Source organism: Dreissena polymorpha, chromosome 9, assembly GCF_020536995.1.
Source record: "Dreissena polymorpha isolate Duluth1 chromosome 9, UMN_Dpol_1.0, whole genome shotgun sequence".
Classification (NCBI taxonomy): Eukaryota; Metazoa; Mollusca; class Bivalvia; order Myida; family Dreissenidae; genus Dreissena; species Dreissena polymorpha.
In genome coordinates, this window is record NC_068363.1 from 59,455,416 (window position 1) to 59,478,760 (window position 23,345).

The 23,345-nt window shown below is 36.0% G+C and overlaps 1 protein-coding gene across 1 annotated transcript in view; it reads left to right on the forward strand.

Annotated features, from left to right (window-relative positions):
- The first annotated feature begins 10,249 nt into the window (after positions 1-10,249).
- Positions 10,250-23,345, forward strand: part of LOC127846083 (U3 small nucleolar RNA-associated protein 4 homolog) — a 42,236-nt gene continuing 29,140 nt past the window's right edge. Inside the window, exons 1-6 of the mRNA XM_052377260.1 lie at positions 10,250-10,388; positions 12,002-12,140; positions 13,488-13,542; positions 15,622-15,741; positions 18,279-18,428; positions 22,438-22,610. Coding sequence (XP_052233220.1) covers positions 12,037-12,140; positions 13,488-13,542; positions 15,622-15,741; positions 18,279-18,428; positions 22,438-22,610 — 602 coding nt within the window. The 5' untranslated portion in view covers positions 10,250-10,388; positions 12,002-12,036. The remainder of the gene's footprint in view (positions 10,389-12,001; positions 12,141-13,487; positions 13,543-15,621; positions 15,742-18,278; positions 18,429-22,437; positions 22,611-23,345) is intronic.

Below are 23,345 nucleotides of genomic sequence, written 5' to 3' on the forward strand. Positions count from 1 at the left end.
TTGACCGTTTTCTACTGCAAAAAGTTTCAGGCCTACCGGCGGAAAATTTTATATTCAAATTGATTGGTCATTTACAAAGGTCAGGCTAAGGTGAAAAGCTGGCGTATACAGCTAACGCCGAAAAAAAGCATGTGTCTGTAACCACTACAAGAATACCATGTTACCCGCTTTCAACATTATATCCAGGAAAACCAAAAAAGCGTACCAAAGTAATGACAATTAGTTGCTTAATTAGTATGTTTCAGTTCTTTCTAAAAGTCTTAGGATTCTGCATATGTAACAACAGCTTTCATTGCTATCACCATATTTCATCTAGGAATTACACATTGTTGTATTTAGTGCTATATTATATTTCCAAGAACAATCTGTGACCCAGTCTAGGTGGAATATTAGTCAATATCAGCAGGCGCTTGAAAATTGATCAAACACCTGCAACAGCTTGGAAGCCAATTTTCAGCCAACATATCACACCTAATATTAATGACAGGCGTGTAAATCATCCTGAGTGATGGAACCAGACTGGAAACTCTGTCCTTTAAAGGTAATTATTGGAATCGGATCAACTGCCGGAGTACAGGACAGCAGCTGGCCACCCCAAGGCCTTCATTGCGCCAGTACTGGGTAACAGCTTGTCTGAAAATATGGTACCAGCAGTCAGGACAGTACCACGTTTTGGTCAGTAACACTTGACCGTGACAAGAAATGTTTCAATATGGCAAATATTGAAATATACCTGGACTAAATGCCCATGGTTACAAAAATGGATGGAAAGTCATCATTATAATTTATTATTTAAAAAACAAACTACAAAAACAAACAAAAGGCAATAACTCTTAAAATCAGTTCAAGTTGATACCACTTTTAGTTAGTTTTCAAGATATTTTCCAGACAAAATGTTAATACAAAAATTAACAAAGGGAACTAACTTGAAGAATTTAAGAATATTGAAGTGAGAATTATAGTTTGTGTGCACAAAGGGAAATAAAATAAGGGGAGAATAGGTTATGGTTCTTGTGAAATGCACATTCCTTAATGATATTTTCCTACCTTTTAAAATAAGTTTTTGAAGACTGTTCTTAACCATTTTAGAGTTCAAGATTAACAAAGAAATAACATTAAACATAGGAGAGAAGGAGTAATGGTTCCTTCTATTTCTCTGCACTTCCCCTCAATAAGACCTGACCTACCTACTGAGTTTGAAGGTGATACCCCTCAAAGTGTGTTATATATAATCTGGACAAAATTTAAGAATGAAAATTAGCAAATTGCAATGGCCCTTATTCAAGTTCCAAGTGTTATTTGTTTGGTTATTGAACTTGGCATTTTTTTAAGCTAATAAACATTTTTATAAAGTTTGGAGGCGATCCAATGAAAAGTGGTTGAGTAAGAGAGTGGAAACCAAAGGAAAAGGAATGACGCACTGTGACCAACTGACCAATTAACAGACAGTACTGGAACAATAGGCCATCCTTAGCCACTGTGAGAGGGCTAAAAAAACAATAGCACATCCAATTGAAAGAAACTTTTGTCAAAATATGTCTTAATGTTCACAAGAATCCACTTTTAAATTACTTATATCGTGTGTATATTTGTCTTAATAGGTAAAGGACCAGAAATTGATAGTGAAGCAAGTACTTGTTTCCTAGAATTTAAAACCTCAACAATAAAATTCATTAGCTACATGTGTATTCACTAAAACAATGTCACTTAAATAACTTTTATTTTCTGCAAATGATTTTTAAAATTCTGGTAGCAGCAATAAATTTATGCTTATTCCTTAACACCGAACATAAATAATAATGCCTCGCTCTGGAAAAACGGGGTTAAATGCATGTCCACACAGTATAATCAGGGATGACACTTTCTGCTTTTATGGAATTTTTTGTTTATAGGAATCTCAAATAGCGAAAAATCACTAGGCAGAAAGTGTCATCCCCATGAAGGATAGCGTACCGCACAGGCTTATCTGGAACAATACTTTATGCACATGCATTCAAACACTTTTTTCCGCAGCATGGCTAACATAAAATAAATAATTACTTGAGAAAGTGCAATTGCCAAGGGAGGTTAATGAAGATTGGACATTCTTGCAGAGTTATGTTGAACTGTTCTACTGCAGACTGAACATTTTATAAATTATATTGCAAAATTATTGTATTACTCCATCATTGTATATGAAAATATCATACATGCATTAAATTATAAAAAAGCACTTTTGGTGAATCAGACTGTTTTGTATCAATTTAGTTTAATTAAGTTTCCATTTTTACATTAAACGGTGAAATAGGGCCAGCATTCATAGATATAAAACAAACCTTTAATAAGAAATCTGCACTTTTCATAACTCATGCACTGGTAAGCATCCACCTTAAAACCAACTTACCTAAATCGTGTAAATACCAAATGCCATTAGATGAAATTAGAAACAGCATAACTCACCTTTAAGGTATTTATACGACAACCAGCGTCAATTGCTCTAATCTTAAGAGGAAATCTCAATCACTGCCATGTACCAAGATATATTTCTACATTTGGTAGCCGACAGAACCCTTACATCCATCCAATAAATGCAAGTGATTTTTGCCATTGGGCGTGGCAACTTACTGGACTGGAACCAAAGTACAGTCATAAATGTTGTATAGTTCCTGATACAAGCAATTAACTGAACATTTGTGACAGCATCTTAAGTGATTTTAATGGAAAATACCTACCAGTACATGTAAACTCACTGCATATATGTGCTTTCAGAAATGTGAAATAGAAACTTGTAAAATTTGGAGAATATTATTATTATTTTAAAAAGAAAGGCTTTTTTCGGCGTAAGCTGTATTAAGCCAGCTTTTCACCCTGACTTGACCTTTGTAAGTGTCCAATAATACTCAAATAAAATTTCCCGCGGCTAGGTACGAATTAATACACTTCATTTATTCCATTGGCTGATTTGAGTATAACACCAGAACATTGGAAACATATCCGCGTCTTTGTAGCACTGTTTTACTGCATGAAACAATTTTATTTCTAATGAAAAGGCTCAATAGATAGAACAGTTTTACAATCAATTTTCGACATAATTACAGTTTGTGCGTTCACCTTTTATTTTCAGAGAATTACCAGCGCAAAAGCGTTTATACTAAAGGCTATGTTGTCATATTTAGTACTTACTTGCATTGCATTTCAACCCGCGAGGTTTCGGGTCAATTCGCGGCCATTTGTGAAAGTCAGAGTTTATATACAGTTCATCACCGGAGTTCGCAGAAGGGGTTGCGATCATTGTGTTACACCGGTCTTACTGACAATAACGTAGTGACTGTAATGCATTGCATTCCAATCCGCAAGGTATCAAGGTCAGTTTGCGGTCAGTTGCAGAAATCTTTATATAAACGCCGTCTCGTAAACTTTGTGCACTTGAAGTCTGTTTTGATCAGAAAGATACTAAATAAAGATATTCGGCGATATTATTGTGGTATGTCAATCATCGATTTTTAATATGGTTTCAACATTTGCATGATAAGGACCAATTTTGATAAAATTAATTAGAAATATTTATCCATTTAGACCAGTTTATTAAGCATGAGCACAATAATTCACTATACTATAATTATGCAATTAAATAAGATTCGATTATTGCCGGCTGACCTATATGCACTCGTTTATTTTCATGTTTCTTGTGTTTTTCTATTCTGTAAATATAGATATCTGAGTAATAATATCACATAAAGCAAAATAAGCCACGAAATCTGGCGCAACACCCCGTAATTGATTTGCTTATGATGTAGCTAAGAACTGCGCAGAAAAAAGGCATCCGCTACTTTTTATCTCATAGAGATAACTTTTGATCGTTCATAAACATCGACCACAATCAACGCCGTATATCTTTTTTAAAGATATTTCTTGTTTTAAATAAGTACTATTTCTTTTATAAATATGGTGACTTCCGATTTATTTATAATTTTAGATTAATTAAAACTAACTGTATATAATGCTAAACATAAAAAAGATCGTATTACAATTTTCATTTTATAAACATGATTGGATATTAAATTTCATAAAAGACTAGTTAAAAGTAAATTAATTTACTGTTTGCTCAAATAAAGTTCATGAAAATAGGCAAAGATATTTCAAGATTTTTGGCTTATCAAATGTCATGAAAACTTCTTGAATATTGTAAAATTGTTACAACACTAATTAGCAAGCGGCATAGTTGATGAATCCATGTATGCCTTAGCATCTAGAAAAAAGACCTTGGCAAACAGCGTAGACCCAGATGAGACGCTGCATGATGCCACGTCTCATCAGGGTCTGCGCTGTTTGCTTAAAGGAATTTCTGTAAGAAATATTCTAAATATAGAAATGAATATAATAGACATCCCTAATTTTGGAAATAAATTGATCCAATTTAGAAGGATGGGAGAGTCCACTAGGCATATTAATGGGTTAATTTGACACATTGTCTTTAAACAAGCAGAATTGCCACTTATTAATTTTGCCACTCAATCTTGCATACTAAACAAGACTATTGCCAAGCAATATATGTCCCCTACCGGCTCCACCATTGTCAGAAATTCCACCATCGTCAGATTTTTTTGATTTTTTTTAAATATTTGTTGCCATAGCAACCATAATTTTTGACGTAGGAACAAAATTAAATGATGTGCATAATGTCCATATTGCCATCTATCCATGTTTAAAGTTTCATGAAAAAATATTAAGAACTTTTTAAGTTATCGCAGGATCCAGAAAAAAACACAATTTTCAGCAGTATTTCTAGTCTATTTGTTACCATAGAATCCAGAATTTTTGACGTAGGAACAAAATTAAATGATGTGTATAATGTCCATATTGCCATCTATCCATGTTTAAAGTTTCATGAAAAAATATTAAGAACTTTTAAAGTTATTGCAGGATCCAGAAAAAAACACCATTTTAAGCAGTATTTCTAGTCTATTTGTTGCCATAGCAACCAGAATTTTTGACCTAGGAACAAAATGAAATGACGTGCATAATGTCCATACTGCCATCTATCCATATGTCAAGTTTCATGAAAAAATATGAAGAACTTTTTAAGTTATCGCAGGATCCAGAAAAGTGTGACAGACTCACAGACTAACGGACTGACTGACTGACAGACTGACTGACGGACACGGTGAAACCGGTAGGGGACAATAAATGTGATAACCATGAACACCAACTATCATTATGAACAATCTCCTTGATTGTGCAGATACTGTAGTCACACATTTTTATGGAAGCCAATTTTTGGAGCTTTTTGTTTTTCAACCATTGCACATTTATGACCAGCACAAATATTTACAAGCCTCCCTCTTGCGAAAACTGGGGTTAATGCACGTGTCTAAGTGCCGTCCTAGAGAAGCCTTTGTTAAGGCTACTCAGGGACGACATTTTCTGCTGTTATGTAATATTTCGTTCAAAGAGTCAGTCTCCTCTCAAAAAAAAGTGCAGTCCACACAGGCTAATCTGGGACAACACTTTAGGCACATTAACCCTTTCAGTGCGGGAACCGAATTTTGAAAGCCTTTGCAAACAGTTTGGATCCAGATGAGACGCCACAGAACGTGGCGTCTTATCAGGATCCAAACTGTTCGCTATTCTGATAATATTCTTTGAAAAAATCGAAGAAAATGCTAATTTTAGAAATTCAGCAGACAACATTTTAGCAGACGACAAATTACCCAGCATGCAAAGGGTTAAGCATCTTTTACCACAAGTGAGGCTCTTGCCAATTGTACAGTGAGTGAACAATTCTTCTCAGGACACACATCAATTCAAATTCGAGAATCAAAGGTTTTATACTCAAGAACTCTATTTTGATTTAAGAATTATTGCAGAATTATCCAATAATTATGTTTAGATTATTGAAATTTGGTCTAGAATAAATTTGTCAAATATTCTAGAGCAAACATTCTGGAAGCAACCATTAAATTTTGACGTTTGTTAAATATTCTGCAAATTTATTATAGAATCAATTCCTATAATATTTTAAAGAATTTCGAGAACCAAAATTCTAGAAGTTTTGAATATTTCCTCAATTATTCCATAAGTGTTCACGAGGAATTTGACGCTAGGACATTAACATAACCATACAAAATGAGGAAAATGCATCAATAAACATTTAGGATCAGTTGTATATTTCTTGCTCAAACTTCAATCGATTAGTAGAGAATGGTAGCATGTCTCTGAATATTAAATATAAATTATTTTTCACATACAGCAAACCAAGTACAGATATACATGTACTAGCAGCAGAATGTTGGTGGTATTTAAAGTAGGTGGTATTATAATAAAAGAATCCTGAAAGTGGCCAAATTACAAATGGCTTAACATTGGAAGATCTTCATCTCACCTACAGGAAACATGACTCACAAAAAACCAAGGTTCCAGACTGCATGTTATAACATTTTAAACAAAACCAGAAAGCAAAGGAATACCATTTCACTTTTGGAATAATAAAACAGACACTTGCATAATTTCAGGAATTATTAAAGACAAAGAAGAGTTCTGATTGGAATTATAGAGAAATGGCTCCACGGTAAATGGAAATAAATTAACAGAGCACAATTCTGCCTGGCGATGCCAAGAAAATCATGAGCAGTTTTGTCTGTTATATTTGTATAGGTTAAGAAGCTAACAAGCAACTTGCTTCAGATGTTGTCTGTTACAAAATCAGAGAAAAATCAGCTGCATTCTGGGGAAACTGGGATTAATGAATGTGCAAACAGTGTAGTTCCAGATTAGCCAGTGCAGTGTGCAAAGGCTAATCAGTGACAATACTGTGTCTGTAAAGGATTTTTGTTAACAAGAAACGCACTTCAAAACAAAAAAATCCATAAAAGTGAAAAGTGCCTGATCTGGGACAACACTTAAGGCACATACATTAAAGTGCCTGATCTGGGACAACATTTAACGCACATACATTAAGGTGCCTGATCTGGGACAACACTTAAGCCACATACATTAAAGTGCCTGATCTGGGACAACACTTAACGCACATACATTAAGGTGCCTGATCTGGGACAACACTTAACGCACATACATTAAGGTGCCTGATCTGGGACAACACTTAACGCACATATATTAAAGTGCCTGATCTGGGACAACACTTAACGCACATACATTAAGCCCCGTTTTCTCAGAGCACGGCTCAAAGGAAATTCATAAAACATCCCTGAATGAAGATGCTAAAGTTCCATATGTTAATGATTGATATCCAACATTATCTTTTTTCAGTGCAATTCAGTGCTTTCAATATTTGTTTGTGTATTTGTATGAGCAGCTTTTGAGTTCTACTGTAGTTTGTAGGATTTCTGAGAACAAATTACAAATATATTATACGTATACTATTTAATTTGGTCATTTAATTAATTAAGGCTGCAAGCATAACAGAGTATATGTAACTTTCACATTTAACTGATCGACTTATGTCAAAAAGGTACTGAATTCCAGAATGGTCTTGTTGTCAGAAGGGAGACAACTGTCAAAATAATATTACTAGTTGACATTAGTGAATACAGAACATGGAACAGTAAAACACATATTTATTACTTACTTGAAAACACAGATAGATCTATTTCATATTTCTTACATTATTTTGTCTTAAATATAACATCAGCAAAAATGAAAAGCTATGGAATTTGCGTGTTTCTAAAGTTAATATAAAATATGCGTCATACATGTACTGTTCAACGAGTTAAAAATGATTATGTTAACTTAAAATAATGTCAAATAATAATGTATTTATCACCATTTTCCATGTAAAATAATTATGTATTTGTCACCATTTTCGAGGTAAAATAAGTACGTAAGTGTCAACATTTTCCTTTTTTCTGTCAAATTTGAACATTATGGATTTCTGAACATTTATGGATATTTTTTTAAATATTTTCTCTTTACATGTACATATATTTTTGAAGACAAAAGACAGACAAAGGTGGTTATTTTAGATAGACAGTTCAATTATTAAAATGTCCTGAAATAGCTTTGAAATATTTATTGAAGTATAAAGATGCAAACATTTATTTAATGGTTTGACTAAATAATTATTATGTAATAAAGTAAAAAAAAAGCATATTTAATTATAGTCCTTCGACACTAATCAAATGAAAAAGTATCAATATAACGCTCAACAATTGAAAGAAAATATAAATAAATATTCTGCAATCCTTACAACATGTTTTTCAACAGTATTTTAATACCTACTACACATATTTGTAATACTCTTAACACTTGCGCTGCCTAACAATTGCTGGAACTTGTTTATTCTATATTTAAATTGGCTGAAATTAAGATTCATTTACCTTCAACTACATATTACAAGATGACAAAAATTTTGATCACATTCAAATACCGGTAAGTGCTTTTTGTTGACAGCTGTGATTGAGTCATTTTAAACAAATTTAGCCCCAACATGTGCATGAATGTTTAGAATAAATGGTGTCCGCTACGGGGACAGCTACTTAAATGAGTGGACAATTTTGTAAAATAATACTAGTTTAGCATCAGTCCTTCTGTTCTCTAGAGATCTTATACCAATTGACTGTTGCATGTCTCAGACAAAGTATCATAAGTGGAATAGCTGTTACTTATCCATCTGATTGCTCTTCTCTGAACCATTTCGATTTGATTGATGTTTTGAAGTGTATGGCGACCAGACTGGAGATGAGTATTCTACATGAGGCCTTACCAGAGTTTTATAGGCAGTTTCTTTTACTGTTTTTGTTTTTAGTTTGGATATTACGTTTAAGGAAGCCAAGTGTTCTATTTGCTGTTGTACATATTCTATTAATGTGAGTGTTGAAAGACACTGGTCTTCAGATTAGTCTACTCCTAAGTATTTTGCACTTGGTAACGGTTTCAAGGATATGGCCATGTAATATATAATTATGTTTGATTTTATGTTTGTTTCGGGTTATATTAAGGACTTGGAATTTACTGGGGTTAAAATGCATTTCCCATTTGGTTTCCCATTGTTCCAAGGTGTTAAGATCATGATGTAATTGGTTGCAATCACTTAGGTTGTTGATCGTAAGGTAGACAGCAGTATCATCGCTCGAAGAGACGGACTTGGGATCTTACGTGATCCAATTGTTAATATAGAGAAGAAATAAGAGGGAGCCTAAGACAGAGCCTTGCGGCACACCGGATGTCACAGGAACTTCATCAGATTTCTCGCCCTCCAGAACAGCAACTTGAGTTCGACCTATTAAGAAATAACGGATCCAGTCAAGAATACAGCCTCTGATTCCATGTTCGTGAAGTTTATAAAGAAGTTTAGAATGGCTGACTTTATCAAAAGCCTTTCTAAAGTCCAGTAGAATAAGGTCTGACTACTGGCCTGCAACAAGGGTTCTCGCAAGGTCATCTACCAGTTGGACGAGTTGCGTTTCGCAGGAACTGCGCTCCTTAAAGCCATGTTGGAGATCATGTAATATATTGTATCTGGTAAAATAAGCAGAGATGTTAGATGCCATGATATGTTCAGTAAGTTTACAAAGAATACAAGTCAGAGTTATAGGACGGTAGTTCGATGGATCACTCTGGGGTCTGCTTTTATAGAGGGGGTCCACATTTCCCTTCGTCCAATCAGATGGTAAGGTACCAGAATCTATAGACTTTTGGAGAAGAATTTGGAGAATTATAAGGAGCTATTTGACAGCGAAGTTCTTTCAGCACAACTGCCTTAATGTTGTAAGGACATAGTTAAAATAATCTGCTATTTCATTTATGTCCCCTGGCTTTTCTTTTAAAAGAAATCTGCAAGAACACACCTCTCACACTATCACACTATTCATTAAAATGATTGGACGCCAAGGTACTACTTAATTTTACTAGTAAACTTCACAAGTACACTGGACAGAAAATATACTTAAAAGTACTGGGAGAGGGAGCATGTCCTGGCGCCTTCAAGGGTATTTTCGTATTTAGGTTACATTTTAGTATACTTTTAAAGTACCCGGGTTACTTTTCAGCAGGAACTCCGCAGACAACGACCAGTTGAGCTTCATTTAGCGTATATAAAAAGATTTACAGCTTACTGAATGTCAATAATGATTTCTTTTATCAACCACGTGGTGCTCGAGTCCATACACGCGATGCACGATTATCACGTGTCCAGATAATTTAAGAACTGAATAAAAATATAAATGGAAAGAAAATAAAATAAACAGGTTATTTTATGGATGAAATGATTTGCTAAAATAAGCGCCGACCACACATTTATTATGTTGAATTGTGTTTTGTTTTATTTCTGATATAACATTTACTTCGAGATATCATATCAAAATGGCGGCGCCCATACACATGTGATAAGTTGTAAACAATTAGAAAACTTTGAGTGACAATAAATTACAACTTAACAAACATTTAATTGTTAAGTAAGTACATTAAATGTGTTTATTTAGTTGAAACATACTTAACTCATATCATTAATAGCCTTATTGTTCCCCAAGAATACATAATTGTTCAGGTGTATGTGTAAGTTATGTGTTTCGGATAAAAAATAATTCGGATGCAAGTTTGGTCTGAACAGTGCTACGCCGATCATATTTACGAAATACAGTATCGGTTTTGGTGATACATATTATTCGAGAATAAGTATTATATTCATGTTGTGCATATTTAAATTTTGACATTGACAATTATTTGTATTCATAGACGACGTAAATATCGGATCTGGCACAAGTTGTCATATCATACCATATTTTATTTAACAAGTTCAGAAATTTCCTGGATGAGTTTAATATAATATGGTATGATATGACAACTATATTAGATCTTTTTTTATCACATGCTTTTAAATAAGCAAATTAAATAAATATTTACGCAAACATGATGTTAAAAATCCCGAATGTTGTTTACATTTTGTGACGTCATTTGACGTAGCAACGTCATTTCAGCAAAATAACAAAATGCGATTGGTCAATAAACGAAAACTAAGTCAATGAAAACACTTAAAAATGTTGTATTACACATGTGTAATATAAAAAAATATGTAAAGGTTGTATTACATGGGAAACAGGGTATAGCATGTGATAAAAGAATATATCAGCACAACATAATCAAATCAATCATAGTTAAAATAATCTGCCAATTTTGAGGGTTTTCTCTATTGGACAGAATCCTAACCATTTCTGAACAGTTGAGTGTCAATTTCTTGTAGCAAAGTAATTTTACATGAATTTGCCATTTTTGGTCATAATACAAAATATTAACTGCAAAATGAATATATTAAGAGCAAAATGAACATAATGACATTAATCCTGAATGTAGGAGAAAACAGATATTAAATCATGCAATTATCAGCAGCATGAAAGTTTCACATTGCATACATTTATTACACAGGGCAATATGGCAGACTACATAGAAAGTTAATGAGTGCATGATTTGTAAAGTAAGGATTTAATTTCAATGCTTGAAGTTGAAGTAAGTTTAACAGCGTTCAACTGGTCGGCTTAATTAAAGTAGTGTTCAAACATCCTGCCATATTGTTGTTAAGTGATGATTAGTGGTTCTGAACTTCATATAAATATGCAGCTTGTAAAGCTTGCAACGGGAATTCATGTCAGAATTACCTGGTATGCTGCAGGTAAATATTGCTTACCAAGATTAGGTTGTTGTATAACAACTTTATATATACCGGATTATTGTGACCATATTTATTCTAAAGCTAAGCTGTCCAGTCAGTGTTTGATACAAGCCCTTTTCACCAAGGCAACTCTGGTTCAGTCGCAGTTCCAGGTTTATTTGGTTACTTAGTGGTCATCATCAGACATGCGGGTTTTCCTCCATGTATTTTGGTTTCCCCACTCCACTCCAAAATTTAATGCCTTTCTTTACAATCAAAGCTGGAAATAGCAGCTATATTGAATATATTAAAAGATGATTTTCTTTGTAAGTCTTGTAACATCATTAGGAACACACTCTGCCTCCCCAACTGATGCATAAACTTAGAAACACAGACACCATTATAACTATTCTTATATTACAGAGGAGCAGAACTGGAACAATATTTATATCGGAGCAATGGGTGAATTCAAGGTTCACCATGTTAGATTCTTTGAATATACCCCACAAGCTGTGCAGTGCTTGGCTTACAACAAAGACAAAAATAAACTAGCTGTAGCAAGGTAAGTAATCTATGATGTCCAATAATTTTTCTCGCATCATTTTACAAACATGAATGAAATAAAGTTCTTTTTAGTGTATTTCAACACTGTTTAACACAGAAAACATGCTAGGTTTAGTAACATCATTTGAAGAGAAATCATTTGATGTTTTTATTTTTTTTCAGCTTTTTTTTCGGAATGAAAATTTGTTTGAAATGGTGGAATTAATACAAGACCAGGCTAAAAACTGTTAAGTCAAGCGGCATGTTTTTTTAAAAAACCTGCTCAATAATTAATCTGTATTCAAAGTTAACCTTGTATTTTGTTTGTCTTTATCTTTTCTGGAATACATATAAAAGGGATAAGTCCTTTGTCCATACACAAATGACCTGCAATGAAGTGTCAGGGGTTGTATTTTATTCTATTATTATCTTCACTATAAAATCTCATGTATCAGAACAAACGTTACAAGATGATCAACACAAAACCTTTAATCAAAGCATAAGGCAATGCCAAATACCTAGCTAGCGGTTACTATCATGGCCATGACAAAAAACTTAGATTTTTTTGTTTTAATTAAAATGGTTACTATAAAGATAAAATTTTAATATGATATAGCAACAATACTGATGAAATAAGAAAGGGCATGTTCTATATTTTTAGCTCGGCTTTTTCGGAGAAAACCCAAGGTATTGTCATAGCCGTGTCATCCGACGCCCGCGTCGTGCTAAAACCTTAACATTTTGTTAAGGTTTTGAACATTGGCTCTAAAATCAAATTGCTTCCACCTACAACTTTGAAACTTCATATGTAGATGCATCTTGATGAGTTCTACATGCCACACCCATTTTTGGGTCACAAGGTCAAAGGTCAAGGTCACTGTGACCTTTAAAAAAATATTTTTTTTAAATTCTGACAAGCTTTCATTTATTCAAAACTGCACCCGTAGCCCAGCGTGGCACCTGTTATGCGGTGCTCTTGTTATATTTTAAAGTACTTGCTGTCATGCATAGAAAATAGTAAAATTTTATTTCTGAAATTGTATATTTTAAGTATCAGTAAATTTTCAGAACTTTCAAGTTCATTTTTTTCAAATGAAAAAAAAAAGATTATCTTTAATTGAGCCGCGTTCTAAGAACACTGGGCTTCATGCATGTCCGCACAGGCTAATCAGGGACGACACTTTCCACTTTTATGGTATTTTTAGTTTCAAGGAAGTCCCTCCTTACCGAAAATCAAGTTTAGGCGGAAAGTGTCATCCCTGATTAGCCTGTTTGGACTGCACAGGCTAATCTAGAATGACACTTTACGCCCAGCTTTCTCAGAACAAGGCTCAATTCTATATTTCTGTATCTTATACTTGTGTAGGTCTGACGGGAGCATAGAAATTTGGAATCTCAATGATTCTTGGTACCAGGAAGATGTAAGTCATTGCTTTGAAATGGTGAACATTTGTATTTGCAGTGTGTTTTTTGCTTAGTATTTGGGGCTGTCAATTCCCCAATAGCACGTTTACCAAAATAAATAAAAAATAAGTCTCAACATAAAAAGCTTTAAAAGTTGAACATAAGTAAATGTAAAATTGAAATTATTTTAATTATAATTTTTTTTATTATTTGTAAGTAAAAAAACAGCAACACTAATTTCCCAATTTAAATCAATACTACATGATTTTTCCAGATCCAAAGGGACCAGGCCCCATTCCCACAATTGTGAAAAAAAAAACACTGTTTTGAATGACAATTTGTATTTGGTCAAGCTTTAATGCAATGTATGTTGATAACAAAATAATTTCATTTTTGTTGCTTTAATCTTGATCAAAGATTAAATATTAAGATTTATTTAATATATTTTTAGCTCACCTGTCACGAAGTGACATGGTGAGCTTATGTGACCATGTGATGTCCGGCGTCCGTTGTGTGTGCGTGCGTGTGTGCGTGCGTCTGTCAACAATTTGTTTGTGTAGACCGTAGAAGTCACAGTTTTCATCCAATCTTAATAAAATTTGGTCAGAATGTTTATCTTGATGAAATCTGGGTTGGGATTGTATTTGGGTCCTCTGGGGTCAAAAACTAGGTCACTAGGTCAAATAATAGAAAAACCTTGTGTAGACAATAGAGGTCACAGTTTTCATCCAATCTTTATGAAATTTGGTCTGAATGTTTATCTTGATGAAATCTGGGTTGGGATTGTATTTGGGTCATCTGGGGTCAAAAACTAGGTCACTAGGTCAAATAATAGAAAAACCTTATGTAGACAATAGAAAAACCTTGTGTAGACAATAGAGGTCACAGTTTTCATTCAATCTTTATGAAATTTAGTCAGAATGTTTATCTTGATGCAATCTGGGTTGGAATTGTATTTGGGTCATCTGGGGTCAAAAACTAGATCACTAGGTCAAATCATAAAAAAACCTTGTGTAGACAATAGAGGTCACAGTTTTCATAAGATCTTAATGAAATATGGTCAGAATGTTTGTCTTGTTATCCCCCGCCATAGGCGGAGGGATATTGTTTTGGCATTGTCCGTCCTAACGTCTTTCCATCTGTCCGTCTTTCCGTCCGTCCGGAGTCATATGTTGGAAGTGCTTTGGCGGATTTCATTGAAACTTGGTATGAGTAAATATATGGATAAGAGGATGATGCACGTCAAATGGCATTGTAAACCATCTGTAAATAATGGAGCTATGGCCCTTTGTATCTTGAAAAAATGCTTTTTGTGTGTGTCCGGAGCCATATCTTGGAAGTGCTTTGGCTGATTTCAATGAAACTTGGTATGAGTATATCTATGGATAAGAGGATGATGCGCGCCAAATGACATTGTCCACCATCTGTAAATTACGGAGTTATGGCCCTTTGAATCTTGAAAAAATGCTTTTTTCAGTGTCAAATATAACCCTTTTGTGTCAAGAAGCATATTGGCGGGGGATATCAATTCAACAAATTTGCTTGTTAAAATCTGGGTTGGGATTGAATTTGGGTCATCTTGGGTCAAAAACTAGGTCAAAGTTGAAAAAAACCTTGTGTAGACAGTAGAGGTCACAGTTTTCATCCAATCTTTGTGAAATTCGGCCAGAAGGTTAATCTTGATGAAATCTGGGTTGGGATTGTATTTGGGTCATCTGGGGTCAAAAATTAGGTCACCGGGCCAATTCTAGTAAAACCTTGTGTAGATGAAAGATGTCACAGTTTTCATCAGGTCTTAATGAAATTTTGTCAGACTGTATTTATTAATGAAATCTGGCTTGAGATTGTAATATGGGTCAGATAGAATTTAAGTTGATGTAGCAAGGATAGTCAGGTGAGCGATTCAGGGCCATCATGGCCCTCTTGTTTATTTACTTACTAGTTTAAGAGACGTTTTGAAAATTATAAAAATAACTTATGAATCTTGAATTTATTCAGTCTTGATTATTTTTTGTCAAACACTTTGTTGTTTGTCGAATGAAAAATCTGAGAACAGAGAGACTTTTGAATATCAAATTAAAATTTTCTGTTTGCAGTCAATACCAGGAAAGAAAGGCCAGACGGTTGAGGATTTGGTATGGCAAGGTGACCGCTTGTTTTCTGCAGGCCTGGATGGTTACATTTATGAAATAGACCTTGTTGCCTTACAAATAAAGGTACATTACTTTTGTGTGTTGTCATTAGATTTAGAGGAGTGTTCTCTCCCCTGACTTTAAAGCAAAGGCTATGTTCAGTTGAATTCTGCCTTTGTTAGTAATAGCAGCTTGTAAGACACTGCTTATTTATGTTGTTATTTTTTGTAAGAGATATATTTATACTTTTATACATTTTTGGTGTACTAAAATATAAACACTGCATTTAAATCAGTAAAATAATAAGGTTTTGGTAAATTTTAATCGTGTCGTTTTAAGCATAGTTGTGGTTACGCAACTATGCTTATGTTAGAGCTACATTTCGAAAACGGACATGGAACGGTTGACCATTTTGAAGCCTTACCTGATCAAAAATCAGACGAAATATCTATTCAATATAGTATATGGTAATTCTAACATTGTTTTATTTAGAAACGTTTTTCTAACGTTTTCTTCCAATAATATTGCTGACACCGTTTTTAGTGAATTTTTCTAAGACCGTTTTACGTGAAAAAACCTTTTAAAAAACTAAAACAAATTTCGTTCGTAAAACAATTCTGTTCTGGTTGATAGTGATCTCACACCTACTTTCTATTTCCTTTGTTTACTGTTCTGGGAGAGGTCAAATTCATTAGGCCCTGGTTTAAGGATATGTAGAATTTCATTGGTTAATTACAAATAGAAATTAACATATTCTCAATAGGAAGTGGGGCATAAAGCACTTTCATTCTTTGTAAATGTGTAAAAAAATAGCGGAGTACGATGAATGTTTTCTGATTTATGACATGGATTCTGACCTGCCATTCTAAGGATTTAATGAAGTAGAGTTTGAGAGTAATAGAGATGTGTTAATTGAAATTAAAATAATTAACTTTGAGTCAGAAATTAACGTTATGAGTAGAGCTAACGGTTTAAATGTGGCATCGAATTTAATGGATTCCCGCAAATTTTGGACTAGTGTTGTATCTTTAAAATATTAAAATGGAATGCCGTAAATGTATCAAGTCGGAAAAGAAAACGGATGGTTGCATAATGGTATGCCTGAAATAATGTAATTCTACGTATTTATTTTCATAGTTATGTCATTTTGTAACCATTCACATCGTCACGATTTGGAATTCCCGTTTCTAAAAATAGAACATTTTGGTACCATGAACCAACAAGGGAGGCGACTCGCAGGTTTTTTTCTCCACTTTTTGGGAAGATAGTCCATGGCTTTGGAATTGGGAATTTTATAGGCATTTTCATGAAATTGGGAAAACAAATTCATTAGCCTTTTTTTTCACACGAAATGTCCACTGATTAGGGAAATACTAAATTTGATATAACTCTTTATAATCATTCAAATTAAAAGAACAAAAACAGATAATACTTTGTTAAATGTAATTGAATTAAAATTGAGATAAAAAACGCAGTAGAAACTTCTTAAAAAAAAAAAGTATAATTTTTTTTTTGGAAATCGGGAATCTTTTACCACATTTTGGAAAAAAGTATACTTTTTGGGATTGGGAACATAGTCGAATTTCGGCTTTAAAATCGGGCCAAAAAAAAAACCTGACTCATGATGTCAGAAATTGTTAAGGTTACAATAAACTAAATAATCGAGTCATGAATAATCGAGTCATGAAGGTCTGTACTCTCTAAACCAGGGACCTATACTGTATAGGTCCCTGTCTAAACAAATCATCATATTTTCCTCGAAGGCATGTTTTACACTTTAGACTGTTGTTCTGGTTTTATCCTTTGGAGATATTGATAGGGTAAGCATAGGTGTTCACTATTAAATACCTGAAATAGGATTAAGTTAGAGATTAAAGTAAATAATGGTACTGCAAAAGGTTACAATCAACTAGAAAACGGCAGAAAAAAGAAGGTGCAAAAACAGTCGATTTTGATTTGAGTCGAATTCTTTTTTGGTTTGAACATGACATATCTTTTTTATTGCTTTAATCGATTCAGCTAAGAATGCCCGTCAAGAAAAGGTATGGTTATGATGGTCTCTGTGTGCAAAATGTTGTATTTATTTTCGCTCAAATTTGTTGCTTTTACATTGAAACATATAAGGAAACTATTTAGTATATTTTGACCTAAACATTTACTTCAGCAGCAACTTCCCTGTATCTTGCAACTATGCTTTCAATCCCATCGGCGATCTCGTTGTACATATGAAAGCATGTGTGAATTGACATGTACACAGTGTGAACAGATTTTTTGGTATAAAGCGAGTATGAATTCCATTCATACTCAGCCTTTTAGAACATAGACATGGATAATTCGTTTTCTTTAAATATCTATAATTTGCAGTGAATTGTCAATTTTAACAAACATCATTAAATTATATTCTGTGGAAAATAATCTGTTGCCCCAGATTAGCCTGCGCAGACTAAGGGGCGGCACTTTCCGCCTTTATGGTATTTTTCTTTTGTAGCAATAATCAAATTTATCGGGAATGTGCATTAAACCTTTTTTCAAAGAGCCAGGTCCAAATTTATTATGTCAGAAAAAATGGCGGAGAAACTGTCTACAGACAAACAATGTAATATAAGGATGTCTGATTTCAGAGAAGCTGCCCGTCCAATGCGGGCCCGGTCTGGTGTCTGACCTCCAACCCGGCTGGTACCCAGCTAGCCGCGGGCACAGAGGGAGCCTATGTCGTGCTTCTTAACACTGACAGTGACACGCTAGAGTATTCAACACGATTTGAGGCCCAGGTGAGATGAACAGAGCATCCTTTTATTCCTTTAAGGTCTAGGATATATAGTGGGTCTGGAACAACTGGGCTTAATGCATGTATGTCAAGTGTTGTCCCACTTTAGCCTGTGCAGTCTGCTCAGGATAATCAATGATGACGCCGCTTATGTTTATGTCCCCCAGTCTATACTTGGGGACATATTGTTCTTGCGCTGTCTATTTGTTGGTTTGTTTGCGTCAAACTTAAACATTGGCCATAACTTTTGCAATATTGAAGATAGCAACTTGATATTTGGCATGCATGTGTATGTAATGGAGCTGCACATTTTGGGTTGTGAAAGGTCAAGGTCATCCTTCAAGGTCAAAGGTCAAATATATGGGGGACATAGTGTTTCACAAACACATCTTTTTTTTGTATGCCCCCGAAGGAGGGCATATAGTGATTACATTGTCTATCTGCCCATTCGTCTGTCCGTCACACTTTGCGTTCAGGCTTAGAAAAATGCTCATAACTTCTATGTCGCTTCAGATGTAGCCTTCATATTATGTATGCATGTGTTTATGGACAAGGCCTTTCCCTACGCACACAAATTTTGACCCGTTGACATTGACCTTGAACATGGGGTCCACTTTTTGGTTTCGAAATCTGCTTTTAGGTTTCGAAAAATGCTCATAACTTCTATCAAAGTGTTTATCAGGGGCATATGGAGACAGCTCTTGTTTCATTTGAAGGAAGGTTCTTCTTAGCAAAAATATATTTAAAGTTGAAAGTGTCATCTCTGCTAAGCTTGTTTGGACTGCACACGCTAATTGGGTACGACACTCTTCACATGTACAGTAAGCCAAGTGTGTTTGGACTGCACACGCTAATTGGGTACGACACTCTTCACATGTACAGTAAGCCAAGTGTGTTTGGACTGCACACGCTAATTGGGTACGACACTCTTCACATGTACAGTAAGCCAAGTGTGTTTGGACTGCACACGCTAATTGGGTACGACACTCTCCACATGTACAGTAAGCCAAGTGTGTTTGGACTGCACACGCTAATTGGGTACGACACTCTTCACATGTACAGTAAGCCAAGTGTATTTGGACTGCACACGCTAATCGGGTATGACACTCTTCACATGTACAGTAAGCCAAGTGTGTTTGGACTGCACACGCTAATCGGGTATGACACTCTTCACATGTACAGTAAGCCAAGTGTGTTTGGACTGCACACGCTAATTGGGTACGACACTTCACATGTACAGTAAGCCAAGTGTGTTTGGACTGCACACGCTAATTGGGTACGACACTCTTCACATGTACAGTAAGCCAAGTGTGTTTGGACTGCACACGCTAATTGGGTATGACACTCTTCACATGTACAGTAAGCCAAGTGTGTTTGGACTGCACACGCTAATCGGGTATGACACTCTTCACATGTACAGTAAGCCAAGTGTGTTTGGACTGCACACGCTAATCGGGTATGACACTCTTCACATGTACAGTAAGCCAAGTGTGTTTGGACTGCACACGCTAATTGGGTACGACACTCTTTACATGTACAGTAAGCCAAGTGTTCCCAGTTTGGACTGCACACGCTTATTGGGTATGACACTCTTCACATGTACAGTAAGTGGACTGCACACGCTAATTGGGTACGACACTCTTCACATGTACAGTAAGTGGACTGCACACGCTAATTGGGTACGACACTCTTCACATGTACAGTAAGCCAAGTGTTCCCAGTTTGGACTGCACACGCTAATTGGGTACGACACTCTTCACATGTACAGTAAGCCAAGTGTTCCCAGTTTGGACTGCACACGCTTATTGGGTACGACACTCTTCACATGTACAGTAAGTGGACTGCACACGCTAATTGGGTACAACACCCTTCACATGTACAGGAAGCCAAGTGTTCCCAGTTTGGACTGCACAAGCTAATTGGGTACGACACTCTTCACATGTACAGTAATTGGACTGCACACGCTAATTGGGTACGACACTCTTCACATGTACAGTAAGTGGACTGCACACGCTAATTGGGTACGACACTCTTCACATGTACAGTAAGTGGACTGCACACGCTAATTGGGTACGACACTCTTCACATGTACAGTAAGTGGACTGCACACGCTAATTGGGTACGACACTCTTCACATGTACAGTAAGTGGACTGCACACACTAATTGGGTACGACACTCTTCACATGTACAGTAAGTGGACTGCACACGCTAATTGGGTACGACACTCTTCACATGTACAGTAAGTGGACTGCACACGCTAATTGGGTACGACACTCTTCACATGTACAGTAAGTGGACTGCACACGCTAATTGGGTACGACACTCTTCACATGTACAGTAAGTGGACTGCACACGCTAATTGGGTACGACACTCTTCACATGTACAGTAAGTGGACTGCACACGCTAATTGGGTACGACACTCTTCACATGTACAGTAAGTGGACTGCACACGCTAATTGGGTACGACACTCTTCACATGTACAGTAAGTGGACTGCACACGCTAATTGGGTACGACACTCTTCACATGTACAGTAAGTGGACTGCACACGCTAATTGGGTACGACACTCTTCACATGTACAGTAAGTGGACTGCACACGCTAATTGGGTACGACACTCTTCACATGTAGAGTAAGTGGACTGCACACGCTAATTGGGTACGACACTCTTCACATGTACAGTAAGTGGACTGTACACGCTAATTGGGTACGACACTCTTCACATGTACAGTAATTGGACTGCACACGCTAATTGGGTACGACACTCTTCACATGTACAGTAAGTGGACTGCACACGCTAATTGGGTACCACACTCTTCACATGTACAGTAAGTGGACTGCACACGCTAATTGGGTACGACACTCTTCACATGTACAGTAAGTGGACTGCACACGCTAATTGGGTACAACACTCTTCACATGTACAGGAAGCCAAGTGTTCCCAGTTTGGACTGCACACGCTAATTGGGTACGACACTCTTCACATGTACAGTAAGTGGACTGCACACGCTAATTGGGTACGACACTCTTCACATGTACAGTAAGTGGACTGCACACGCTAATTGGGTACGACACTCTTCACATGTACAGTAAGTGGACTGCACACGCTAATTGGGTACGACACTCTTCACATGTACAGTAAGTGGACTGCACACGCTAATTGGGTACGACACTCTTCACATGTACAGTAAGTGGACTGCACACGCTAATTGGGTACGACACTCTTCACATGTACAGTAAGTGGACTGCACACGCTAATTGGGTACGACACTCTTCACATCTACAGTAAGTGGACTGCACACGCTAATTGGGTACGACACTCTTCACATGTACAGTAAGTGGACTGCACACGCTAATTGGGTACGACACTCTTCACATGTACAGTAAGTGGACTGCACACGCTAATTGGGTACGACACTCTTCACATGTACAGTAAGTGGACTGCACACGCTAATTGGGTACGACACTCTTCACATGTACAGTAAGTGGACTGCACACGCTAATTGGGTACGACACTCTTCACATGTACAGTAAGTGGACTGCACACGCTAATTGGGTACGACACTCTTCACATGTACAGTAAGTGGACTGCACACGCTTATTGGGTATGACACTCTTCACATGTACAGTAAGCCAAGTGTTCCCAGAACAAAGCTTAAATATTCAACACTCTTTGAGGTCTAGGATTTCATAGTGTTTCTCTACAATTTTTGAGTTTATGGCAAGAAAATGTCATTTGCTAATATTCTGCATTCACACAAGGACACTGTTGCTGAAAATAGAAATATCATTTCGGCTCAAGTACTTGAATGGGGACATGGAGGTAATGTGCTTTAAATTTGTGTGGATGTAGCTTTCATGTAGATTTTCTTTGCTAAGTTAATTTAAGTCAACTACTTGGTAAATAAATTGGTACATGATTGTTAAATAGTAGTATCTATGTGGCTGCTTGGTTATTATTGGCTGTTTGATGATAATGAAGTACCTATGATAGTTTTTTCATATGCTGCTAGGAAAGTAGAATCCTGTGTCTGAGCTGGCACGCTTCTGACAGTGTGATAGTCACAGGGGGCGTGGACAACATCAGACTGTGGAGTACCTCGTCAGGACGTGCCTTGCAGCGTATCACATTGGCTCGCCAAGATAAGCACAAGGAAACTGTTGTGTGGTGTGTAGCCTTACTGAGGTAAGAGTCTTGTTTGTAATTTATTTTAGCCTTGCTCTATGAAGAGGGTTTAATGTAGGTGCATAAAGTGTCGTCCCAGGATGGCACTTTCTGCTTTTATGATATTTTTCGTAAGAAGGAAGTCTCTTCTTAGCAAAAATCAAGTTTAGATGGAAAGTGTCGTTCCTTATCAGCCTATGCGGACTGCACAGGCTAATCTGGGACGACACTTTACGCACATGCATTGAGCCCTCTTCATAGAGCGAGGCTCGTTTAGATTTAATTATGGTAGGATTCATCTGATATGTAGCCTGACTTGTTTATTGTTGTAGTGGGTGGCATAACTGAGGTACAGTGGTAGGATTCATCTGATATGTAGCCTGACTTGTTTATTGTTGTAGTGGGTGGCATAACTGAGGTACAGATTTTGCCATGTGTAGCCTTACTGGGGTATGGGTTTCGTAGTGTGTAGCGTAAGTAAGCAGAGGGTTTTCTAGCGATTTTTGGTATAGGAGTCTGGTCAAAATGTGATTTTTAAATCGTAAAAATGGCAAATTTGGGGATTGTTTATTTAAGAAATAATATTTTTCTATCATGGTTTGTTGTCGAATATCCCACAGTAAGGAGTATAGATGCGTAGGAATTAAATCACGAGTGCGAAGCGTTTGGATGTGAACTATATTTTTTAATACTCCGCCCTTCTTAGTACAAATTTTACTATGTAGTGATGTCATTAAATTGTACAAACATATGACG